The 11,808-nt window shown below is 36.0% G+C and overlaps 1 protein-coding gene across 4 annotated transcripts in view; it reads right to left on the bottom strand.

Moving 5' to 3' along the window:
* Positions 1–478: 478 nt before the first annotated feature.
* CPEB4 (cytoplasmic polyadenylation element binding protein 4) overlaps positions 479–11,808 on the bottom strand; it is a 78,761-nt gene continuing 67,431 nt past the window's right edge. For all 4 annotated transcript variants that reach the window (XM_033180325.1, XM_033180326.1, XM_033180328.1 and 1 more), the window contains 5 exons: positions 11,556–11,645; positions 11,073–11,191; positions 8,897–9,011; positions 7,564–7,745; positions 479–4,902 (listed from right to left, as the gene is read on the bottom strand). In XM_033180325.1, coding sequence (XP_033036216.1) covers positions 4,675–4,902; positions 7,564–7,745; positions 8,897–9,011; positions 11,073–11,191; positions 11,556–11,645 — 734 coding nt within the window. In that variant the 3' untranslated portion in view covers positions 479–4,674. The remainder of the gene's footprint in view (positions 4,903–7,563; positions 7,746–8,896; positions 9,012–11,072; positions 11,192–11,555; positions 11,646–11,808) is intronic.

Raw genomic sequence — 11,808 nt, 5'->3', positions numbered from 1 at the left:
GAACTGGGAATTAGAAGTCAAAAGAGACGTGTTTTCAAGCCCTTTGGTAGTCTGGCCACAAATCAAGATTCACTGACAAAGACTCAAAACTGAACCTCCTGTATACGGACTTTCGTTATTAACTAAACATTGGGTTTTTCACTTTTGTTGGGCATTTGGCCTTCAACTGACGACTGAATGCTTAGATCCTGGGCTTATAGCCTATATACATATTGAAGGCTACAAATAAAAAGAACTCTGCAGGGCAGGCAGCAGGTGCACTAACAGTACAGGCCAAAGACACAACCATCCACCGACACTTACAGGCTTACATAAGAATGCACAGTGGCCACAGTACTTATATGACTGAAGATTTTTTCATATTGGTTTGTGCTGCATTAGCTCAACAGTATAGTCCTAATATTTTAAAATGTTAATATTCCCAATCAAGAAAGCATAATCTACTTGTGTTAAAAAGAAATAAGTATATTAAAAGAAATCTGAGTTAAAAGTTTTATTCATTCAACATCTCACATTACAAATATTTAAAAATTATATGCATACTGGTATAAATAGTCATTTGCAAACTATTTAATAACATTAATTTTCCACTAGCACTTCAACAAATGAATTCTTTTAAAAAAGGAACTGTGTTATATAACTTAAGAGTAGAACATACAAAAATAGGAACTTAACGTGAAAATGACTTTAATAAAAAATGAATTACCCTTATTTAAAATGCTATAATAAATACTACAACCTCCCCATACACAGTAAAAACTATATGGAAATTCAGCCAAGTAGTACAATTAACTGACATACTTAAATAACTTTTCCTTCTGATAATATGAGCAATACACTGGGGAAAAAAATTAGGGATTAGTAAAAACTAGACAACCACTTGCTAAAAGTTTCACTTCCAAAAAATATAACAAAAATCTGATGAAAATTATAAAAACTAATTATACTTTAAATTTTAAAAATATAAAAAATAAAACAGTTGAATACAATATTGTCCCGATTCTTACAATGCTATCAATCACAGTAGCTTTAAAATAATAAAATAAAGCAAATGACCAAAACCTCTTTTATTCCATTTTTAAAAATAATCTCAAATTTACATTAGTAGAAAGATTGATTTCTGATTCTTTTCTTTAGAAACACCAGCAAGAAAGAGGATTACTCTTAACAGTAGAAAATGACATTTTTAAATGTCTGCAATTAAAAACAAAGAATTACACTGCAAAGATCTTTCAAAAGTTTGAAATAAGTATTGCACATAACTTGAAGTTAACTTGCCACAATTCATCACATTCAAGTTTTAAATCACCTTTTAACAGAAGATTCAACTCTTCAAAACAAAAGGGGTGAATTATCAAGTCTTTCCAACAGCACTCTCATAAAATGCTAAATTCATTCACTGCAAGTTTTATTTTGCATTCTGCAGAGGTCTGTGTATGGAGAAGTATATATATTATACCAAAGCGCGGGGACCAGAGGGGAAAGGAGAGGGTTCCTTTACATAGAAAATAATCAGAAACACTTTATTTTACATTGCAAAAATAACCATGTAATTACTCTGTAACTACATTGTAAGTACATGGCTGGTGCCATGCTAGTGCGCTAGAACTACATGCTTGGTGAATTGAAGTGATGCCCTAAAATCTGTAAACTAATTACATGTTAATTATGTTTGAGTTACATGGTAACTCCCAACTACAATCCCATGTAATCTGAAGAACATGTAATCAATAAAGTTCAGAGTAATAGATAATCATTGTTTATGCCCTGTAAATTGAAGTGTAACCAAATAATCTGTAAACACACTTGTCACACAATCACAAGTAAATATTAGTAGAATAACAATTTCTTACATTAATCATGCATACTAACATTACAGACCTGTCCCAAGGCAGGCTATTTTTTTTTTCCTTATATGTAATTTAAAAGAGCAGACATCTCTGAATCAAACACTTAACATCAATTTATTAATATTAAAAATGGCTAAACATTCACCAAAAATGTCTGCGTTTTATGAATAATTTTAAAAACTTAGTAAGAAGCTGTAGACAATTTTGTTATTTTAAATTTCTACCCTATGCTTATGCATTTAGTTTTTTTTTTTTTTTTTTAGGAACTACAGTGTTATCTGTCATTTTCATGCGAATTTTTTTTCATTAATTTGTGACTTTACATAGACTATTTCTTAAATTATAGGTACACCAATAGCTGGTGCTGGGGAAGGATGTTTAAGCAACATGCTTTCTCTTCTCTGCAGACTCTAAAATAGCATTGCCAGTGCACGACATTCATAATTTAAAATGTATGCAGAGCACTGAAATGTATAAAAAGCAGAATATAAGAAAATAAAATTTATTAAAATTATTTATATTAAAAAATGAAGTATATGAAGATCTCTCAGTAATAAAAGTACAAAAAGCTACTCTTTGCAATATGAAAAATTGAGGTATTGCATAAAGAGATATCCCGTCAGTGAAAAGTGTGCCTAAAAATGTTCACTGTTGGAAAAACAAGATATACAAAAGTAGTGCATAACAAATATACATTATGTGCATGACAAAATAAGTTAGCTACAAAAACACTGTACCGAAATTCAGCAGGTCATGTACAAAGGGAAAAATTATTATTCAAAGCTAGTTCTCAAACAGTGTTATTTCTTGTTAACTCATCACACCTGTTTACTGAGTAGGAACAGCACGAAAGCACACCCCAAGCCACCTACAAGCATTTAAAAGAGTAAAAAGAGGCAAATGAACATTCCAATTAGAATCATGTAGTTCAGGAGAAAAGAAAAAAAAGTCCCTGACCAGCTACACAAGAGCACCCTCCATTCGCATGACTGCTTTCAATATTTGCAGGGAATTCTTTAAAAGCAGCTCCCTTTCTATGTTTGAATATTAGACAGCAAATGCCTCCATTTTGACCTTTGGAACTTAACAGGTATAGTTCATTAAAGCCTGTGTTAAAAATAAAGGGCTGCTTTTCCTAAAGATCGTCCATAGGGGTCATAAGCCAGGTGGTTCCACAGCAGTGCTGGGGCAAGTCTTTGGTTTTGAAGGATCCAAGATGGTACTGTTAGGTAGCACAACTAGCAAGATTGCCATTCGATCATTTTATTTCATGTTTTGCCCACTGATAATAATCCTTTTAATGATGGATAGGGCATTTAATAAAAGAATGTCAATTAAAATAAAAGTTACTTCCATGACTAGGGCTTCAAGAGACTATTTTAAATTTACCCCTGAAGCATACTGTTCAACACATAACGCCTTTCAAAGCTAGAATTTTATTTATAATAAAGCATGCATTACTTGATGAAGTTGGCACTTCAAACACTGACTATGTCCCATGCTAAATTCTGAAACTGTAATGTTATTTTAGTTTATAGGAAGAGTAAGATAAACATACGTACCTTTGCACAGATTTACACAGTTACTTAGTTCAACAGTGCAAAACACTTTGCAACTACTTTTTTTTAACTTTTTTTTTTTTCATTTTCTATGTTACAACTAAATTACAGGATACCCAAAGTAACTTTAAATCTAAAAGTAAGCCAATCAGCAGCCAAATTATATATTGGTTTTGTCTTCCAGTTTTGGCTACAAGTGTACTGTAACACAAAATCAAAAATTATGTCCTTGAGGTATCTCTAGATCTGTTGTTTTTTAACGTCAAAATGGAGAGCAAAGGCTGACACCTGATGAGTGTTAGTAAATTAGGATATAGAGTTTATATATAAACATCAAAAATAAAATTTATACATTTGTTCTTTAGGAGAGGAAATGCTAGGTTTCCCACCAGTTGTCATTAATTCTAGCTTTGGTAGGTTTCCTGGGGCTTTGACCAGATAAGTAAATTAAATAAATAAGTGCACTCCCCTCAGTAGTAAATTTACCCAATTTTTACATTCTGAATTTTAAAAATTGTTTAAGAGAAAATAAACCTAGCTCTGCCTACTTTACTTTTTGTTGTTGTTGTTGTTTTTTATTTTTTCTGATGTGGTGGTAATTTTTTGAGGGATAATGAAATTATGTTCAGCCTCAAAACCCTGAAAATTAATTATAATGCTGCTCAATCTTGCTTATGCATTTGTTTGCTCTAACATGCTCTTTCCATTAAAAATTGTTAACTTCCTCCATTGCTGTTAAAAAAATTAAAAAGGGATGGAAAAAAGAGAGAGACAAAAAAGATGGAAAAAAGAAAAAAAAGAAAGAAAAAGGCAAAAGCACTTCCCTGGGGGAAAAACTGTCAGATAGACCGATAGTGTTATTGTTGCAAGGTTATTTTAATAAAAGTATTCTTATATGTTATATTATTAACAATAATTTAATTAAAAACCCAAAATACTCTATTGTTTCATTTCTCTTTTAATATTTCTCTCTCTCCTCTAAGAAAATGTTGCAGGAAGTTTGGATCCTCTTGGTCTCCAGCAAAACAAGAGAATAAAACTTCCATGCAACCCGATGGCAATACGAAAAAGGAGTTCATATTGTTTGCAGTGACACAAGAATCTACAAAACACCTATATTATAGGTCATTCTTTTCATTATACTATAGTTAAGTTACAGACTGCTACAAAAGGACATGCCAGCGTGAAGAGGTTGAGGAAGGGGTCAGAATTAACAGAAGAGTGCACTTATTCTGAGGCCTGAAAATGAGCACTGTAGTTATCCTTTAGTTCCAGCGGAATGAAATATGCCGAGGGCGGTCACCTCCTTCCTTCACCAGGGGCTTGTGGAATTCCCTGCCAGCGCGAGAATGGATAGCAGCCCAGCAATATTCACAGTAATACTGCAGACAGGTAACATTAGCACAGAAAAATGGAGCAAATTTTCCCCCACAACGGGCCCCCTGACATTCATCACACAGCTGATCATCCAAGACATATGGCTTAACTTCCACCTGCAATCAAAAATAGGAGTTTACATTTTTCAGTGACGAAACCAGCAATGCTTACCACACATGTACATTTCCACCCACTATTTGAATGAGTCTGTTGCAAGGTGCCCAAAGAGGAAGGACCAATTATCCATTTACTGAAATACGGATAGTTCATCTTTTAAGAACCTAGTAAGGCTTTTATTATCTATCATTTTATATTTTTTTCTTATTAAATAAACATCCTTCAAAGGAAAAAGGATTTCAGCAGACATCATGAAGTGAAGCCAACTGTTGAGACTAGAACGTTATGAGATTAAACCCACAGGAGATTTTTCATAGACACAAACCCTCATTTTAATTAGTGGATCTGGATTTTTGTCATATGTGAAATCATAATTTAAACAAAATCAACTAAGAGGATCCAAGTTCCACACAATTGCACTTCAATATTCAAGTTGGTGGGAAGATGCCTGACTACTGCGTCACAAGATTCTGAGCTGTCGTAAAGCCTGGCTCGTGGTTTCTATTTATAGTGTACACATGTTGGGTTATAATCACAAACCTGGAACTCTGTTAAAAAAAAAAAAAAAAAAGATGCAGCCATAGGATTCACAGTCTAAAACCCTGCTTTGTTCTTTCTCAGTAAGAATATGGTTCACCTGAGTCTAAAAGTCAGAGGTCAATTTCTAAAACTGGGCCTGTTCCAGCGTTCTGTCGGCCAACCTGTCATGTGAACCTTTCAAGCATTAACAGTCACCTGGTTATTAATTCATCAGCTAGAAAAGAGCTGGTTATTTTTAGTCTGGAGAGATTCATGGCTGAAACTCCCTTACAGCAGGCTGTCACCACCACTGGTGGCATCCAGCTCTGACAAGGAATCCCGACCAAGATTAGCCACGAACAAAAGGAGAAGAACATGCAGTGAGTCACGAGTGTGCCTCTGTGCTCCAGCCTGGGTGACAGAGTGAGACCCTGCCTCTAAAAAAATATTTTTAACTAAAAAAATAAAAGTACAAAAGGAGAAGAAGAGTGCCATGAAGTCCAGGAAGAGCAGGCATAAGGACAGCACTGGGCTTCTGGCCTCCAGGCTGCTCCATGATGTCTACAGAGTGACAAGAATCCTGGGCAAAGGATTTCATTGCAGGGGAACACAAATTCAGTCTGAATTTCTAATGACCACCCCCACAGCTCTGAAACTTATGTTGGAATGAGGCAGTGAGATGTAGGTATTTTTTAGTAAGCATAAAAAACCAAGTAGGCTGGGAGTGGTGGGTGGCTCATGCCTGTAATCCCAGCACTTTGGGAAACCGAGGCAGGCAGATCCACTGAGGTCAGGAGTTCGAAACCAGCCTGACCAACATGGTGAAACCCTGTCTCTACTAAAAATACAAAAATTTGGTGGGCATGGTGGCGTGTGCCTGTAATCCCATCTACTCAGAAGGCTAAGACAGGAGAATCACTTGAACCTGGGAGGCAGAGGCTGGAGTGAGCCAAGACTATACCACTCCACTCCAGCCTGGGTGACGGAGAGAGACTCCATCTCAAAAAACAAACAAACAAACAAAGTTGGTATGTTAACATACTAATCTTGTCCCTCCCCATGCTTATAATAAAATAGGTACTTTTCTCTTTAATATATTCACAGTTTTTAGGATGACCACCACTATCTTAAATTTTTTTACTGCCAATGAAGTAGATTGTACATGACATGAAACATAAAAAGCAGACACCACTACTGACTTGATCATTTTTACATCTTGAATTGAGAACAACACAATCAAATCAATCTATTTTAGCACAATGCCTCAGAGTGTTGGATATCAAAGTCAGTGCGCATGAAAGTGCCAGTGTGCCATGAAATAAAAAGGAGACACCAAAATATAAAGCAATATATTGCTTCCCTCATCAATAAAGGCTTTCTATGAAAAAAAATTGCCAGCTGGACCAAACATTGTGCCCAGTAATGTAGCTGATTACACATTCTGGTCTAAATTCCTATCTCACTACAAACTAAGTTTGCAGACTGGCGTTCAGTCCACAGGCCACACTTTGAGTAGTAAGGGCAAGTGATATAGTTCTATCCTCTAGGAAATAAACTCATGAGGACAGGAACTTCTTGCCCTAAGCACTAAAACATTTGTTGAATGCATGAAACACCAAGCTAAGAAATAAATCAGTGAGAGGTGGCGGCTGTGGAAAAAAGAAAAAAAAAAAAAAGAGAGAAATCTGTGAGTGCAATTCATTGAGAAATAGGGGCTTGCTGAGGTCTTCGCTATGTCCCAGGATTAAAAAACAAACAAAAAAAGGGCAGGAAACCTCAAGGGCATTCCTGTTTGTATACCTGATATAACACAGTACAAAGGATTCCCGAAATATTTATTGAATGAATGACAAACTAAGTGAATGAATGGATGCATGGATTGAGACTGAATGGAAGCTACAGTTTAGAGAAGATTAAATTAACTCAGGTAAATTACAGTGTTCTGATTAGGCTACTCAAAAAACTAAAAGATAAAAGAAATTCATAGGAAATTCTTTCATGTATTATAGAGCATAACTAACTCTATAGGCAAAATTGTCAGCTGTCACTTTATTGTCATAAAACTCTCTCATTCTAATATTGGTAATCGCACATTTAGAGGACCATTTCTAGAATTTTCCAAAATGTAGTGTAAGGCTTACCCGTTTATCTATCTCTCCATGCTGCAGCTGAACAAAGCGGGCACTGATAGCAGCTATGTAACTCTGTTGATTAGAGAACGCAACTCTCCCAGCTCCTTTTGGGTATTTTAGCTCAGGGTCAGTATCAATCCCAGCGTAGCACACACCTCCATATAGCCGATCCATTATCATCGCAAGCTCCACTAATTAAGAAAGGAGCAAAGAGGATATTTAAAATCAGGAAAATTCATCTGGCTCACCAATGGTTTCATCAAAAGCAATTCATCTGTACTCTCAGCTCACATCATTATAATAATTATTAAAATGAAACATTACTACAACCAGTCATTCATTGTGTTAAGCCTTAATCTTTTAATTGTGGGCAAGGGGTTGCTAGGTGTTTTCTAGTATGTTCTCTTTATTATTCTCACAACTCTATGAAGTAGGCAGTAATTTCCCAAGGAAATTGAGGCGCTGAGGGGCGATCCATCTGTCCAAGGTCACAGGTCATTAAGTGATAGTACTCCCATGTTTGCCTGCTCTATGCCATGTTGCTGCCATAGATTTACCAGTTAATAATGGATTGATTAATGTAATAATTACTTGAACACGAGAAAACTAACTGGTAGATTCCTTGGGAGCCCTCCTGGCTTATTTCCATCAAAACCCTTTTCCCCACAGTCGGTTCACCAATTTTTCATTTAAAAAAACCTTGAAGTAATGACTGCATTTTCTTCTTTATGAAGTGTTAAAATCGTGCAGCTACATTCCTGCTCATGTTATGTCTTTTAATCTCATTTATGCTATTAAACCTCAAATTACTTGAAGTTAGGAATTTAATTTGTTCTGTAAGTACTACTCTAAAAATACGATGCATTGCTGAGAAGTCTATTATATCCCAGAGCTCAGTCAGTGGCTACTGAGCAAATGAGGATGTGGGAAACAAATACTGACAATCTCAATACAGAGTCTATTCTTGAAGGGCTTTTTTTCTTTTCAGACAATGATGAGAGTAATAATTAGCATTATGCAGCACTAGACTAAGTACTTTGCACTGGTCATCTCATTCAACCCTCAAAAAAACACTAGGAAATACTTTTCCTAGTGTTATTTCATCCTGGGGATGAAAAGTGTTTCATCCCTACTTGATAGATGGGGAAATTGGGAATTAGAAAAGTCATGGAATTTGTCCAAGGTCACTTAACTATTAGAGCACATGAATTCAAACCCAGATACTTTGATTCTAGAACTCTCACTTTTGGATGTTAACTCAAATTCTTAGGAAAAATTTCTCCTGAAGATCTTTATATTTCTGTGCTATGGGATAGGGAGTTTGTTGTCTGTTTCATCATACCAGCTCGTAATGGCCGAGGAACACCACCAACAAATATAGTTTTTCGTGGGTCAAGTGGCTGTGAACCATCCATCACAAAGTCACTGTCACTGAGATTCCAAGGCCGAATCTGGACCTAGGGAACGTGCAAACCAAAACGTCTCATTCTCAATACAGACAATTCATGGGCAAAAAAGTTAAAAATTATTACAAAGTATTTTATTTCTAAAAGCAATAATCCTATCATTACAAGTCAATAAAGCTGGGAAACTAGAAGATTTAAAAATCGTGTATCCCAACCCATCATTTTATTTTTAGGAGTAAACTAAACCAAGGTGGAAAGTTCAACTTGATTCTCTATTATAAGCCAAATTACTTAACATGTCCATAATTATTTGTAAGTTAAATCACTGTTTTTCAGCTTATTTGGGCCTTTAGTCTGTCCAGTGCCCCAATATCTACATAATTTAAATGTTTAGCATGGTATCCAATGCCAATCAATATACAATGCTAAGTAAACTAGAATTGTGTGTCCAATCAGTGTATGTCCAGGAAATGCAAACTACTCCTGATACTATCAAATCTGATGCATTATTTCAAAATGGGTTTGAAAGTAAACATACTGATGATATTTGCAATATTTTTTTTATATGACAAATACTTCAGTGTATCTATTAGATTGGTCAATCAAGAATCATGTACCTCATTTAAAACTGTTCACATTTTCTAACTATCACAAATGCCCACGCCAACGGCTATGGGTTGACAGCGGTGTGTACCCAAATACACACACCAATAGAGTCCTAGGTCAAACGTCCCAAATTCAAATACGGATGGGGATTGGCAGGGAACATAAACAAGTCAAGCATCAGGAGTCCAGGCCACAGGAACTCTTAGAAAGTTTCTGACCTAGACAACCACAAGACATCAAGAGAAGCTCCACAAATGTTATTTGCTTAAGCTGGGACCACTGACAACTCCTTTCTGCACTATATCGCATCATTCATTGGGTGCTGGCTGAGTGATAATAATCTGCTGCTTTGCCAGATTCATCAAAACATGCCAGTTGCTCCTCTTCCTAAAGGCTAAATTTTATGATAAACTTTCCCAAAAAGAAAAAACAGTATGCTATGCAATGTACCTGTACACGTATATACACGATTCACTCTACTTTGGAGAGTACCATATATAAAGTTAAGGACAATATTGGGTAAAATCTTTATCAAAGTGACGAAAAAGCTAGAAAGACACACATATAGTATTTGTGATTTGAGTTCTGTTATTCAGAGGCAATTCAGCTATTTTATTAAATGCATTATCAAGTGAAGTCTTTATTTTATTTTATTGTATTTTATTTTATTTTTTTTGAGAAAGAGTCTCACTCTTCACTCAGGCTGGAGTGCAGCGGTGTGATCTCTGCTCACTGCAATCTCCGCCTCCTGGGTTCAGGTGATTGTCGTGCCTCAGCCTCCCAGGTAGCTGGGACTACAGGTGCGCACCACCAAGTCTGGCTAATTTTTGTATTTTCAGTGGAGACTGCATTTCACCACATTGGCCAGGCTGGTCTTGAACTCCTGACCTCATGTGATCCACCTGCTTCGGCCTCCCAAAGTGCTGGGATAACAGGTGTGAGCCACCACGCCCAGCCGTGAAGTATTTTAAAAATAGGCCGGGCGCGGTGGCTCAAGCCTGTAATCCCAGCACTTTGGGAGGCCGAGACGGGCGGATCACGAGGTCAGGAGATCGAGACCATCCTGGCTAACATGGTGAAACCCCGTCTCTACTAAAAAATACAAAAAACTAGCCGGGCGAGGTGGCGGGCGCCTGTAGTCCCAGCTACTCGGGAGGCTGAGGTAGGAGAATGGCGTAAACCTGGGAGGCGGAGCTTGCAGTGAGCTGAGATCCGGCCACTGCACTCCAGCCTGGGCGACGGAGCGAGACTCCGTCTCAAAAAAAAAAATAAATAAATAAAGATTTACCAATTATATTTCAACTAACCAAAAATTAAATGTCAAATTGATACGTGCAAATATATACAATGTCAATGTTAAGAATTTCACAACAAGACTTTACTTAGTCTGCTTACAAACGTGTCAATTAAGTACCCAAAGCACATCAAGTTGTCTATGGGTTTTTCAAACAGAATAGATGAATGGAGGCAAAAACAAGAAGCTATTTTATGCTAAACTATACTTACTGGCTTATCCTTGATAGTGGGACTTGATACACAAAGGTAGAGTTTTCCATCTTCTTCAATGCATGCATCAATGAGAGCTTGCACAGAGCTTTCATCTTGAAAAAGCAGAAATGCATAGCCTGAAAAAAAGGGGGAAAGAAGGCTTATATGTTTTCCTATTTTCTGGTAATTCTTCAGGGGAAAGGAATCATGCACTAAAACTAAAGAAAGGAAAAGGGAATAGGAAAAAAAATTAAAACAATATTTATACCAAAATTCTGATAACATCAACATACAGTTCCTTTTGGTAGTATCTTGAAACATCTTTTAGAGTAAAATTAAATTTGAATTAAAAGAATATTAAGTTGAAATTTTAAAGAGCATTTGGGAAAATGCAAGTTTAACAATGAAACATTTCACAGTGAAGGTGAACATTTATGAAAAGGCTACACATTAAACAATGTAAGAATAAATTACATAAGTATAATGAATCTTGAGAATTACCTTTAGGAGGAAAATACGATTTGCTCTCGGCTTTATGAGGCCAATCCACAATCAAAGGGCCAAAGCGACGAAAACTAGCTGTGATCTCATCTAACAACAAAGCAAAACAGTAGATTTAAATGTTTTTATGATCATTTTTTGAAAGTTTTTTTTTAAGTTTCAAATCTACTATTTACAAGAACAGTAAAAAGAACTCCTTTATCCCCTTCATCTAGATTCCCCAACTGTTAATAATTTGCACATCTGCCTTCAC

This window comes from Trachypithecus francoisi, unplaced genomic scaffold (assembly GCF_009764315.1).
Source record: "Trachypithecus francoisi isolate TF-2019V2 unplaced genomic scaffold, Tfra_2.0 Lachesis_group2, whole genome shotgun sequence".
Lineage (NCBI taxonomy): Eukaryota > Metazoa > Chordata > Mammalia > Primates > Cercopithecidae > Trachypithecus > Trachypithecus francoisi.
Note: the sequence above shows the minus strand (reverse complement) of the source record. Positions and strands in the feature narration are given on the sequence as shown.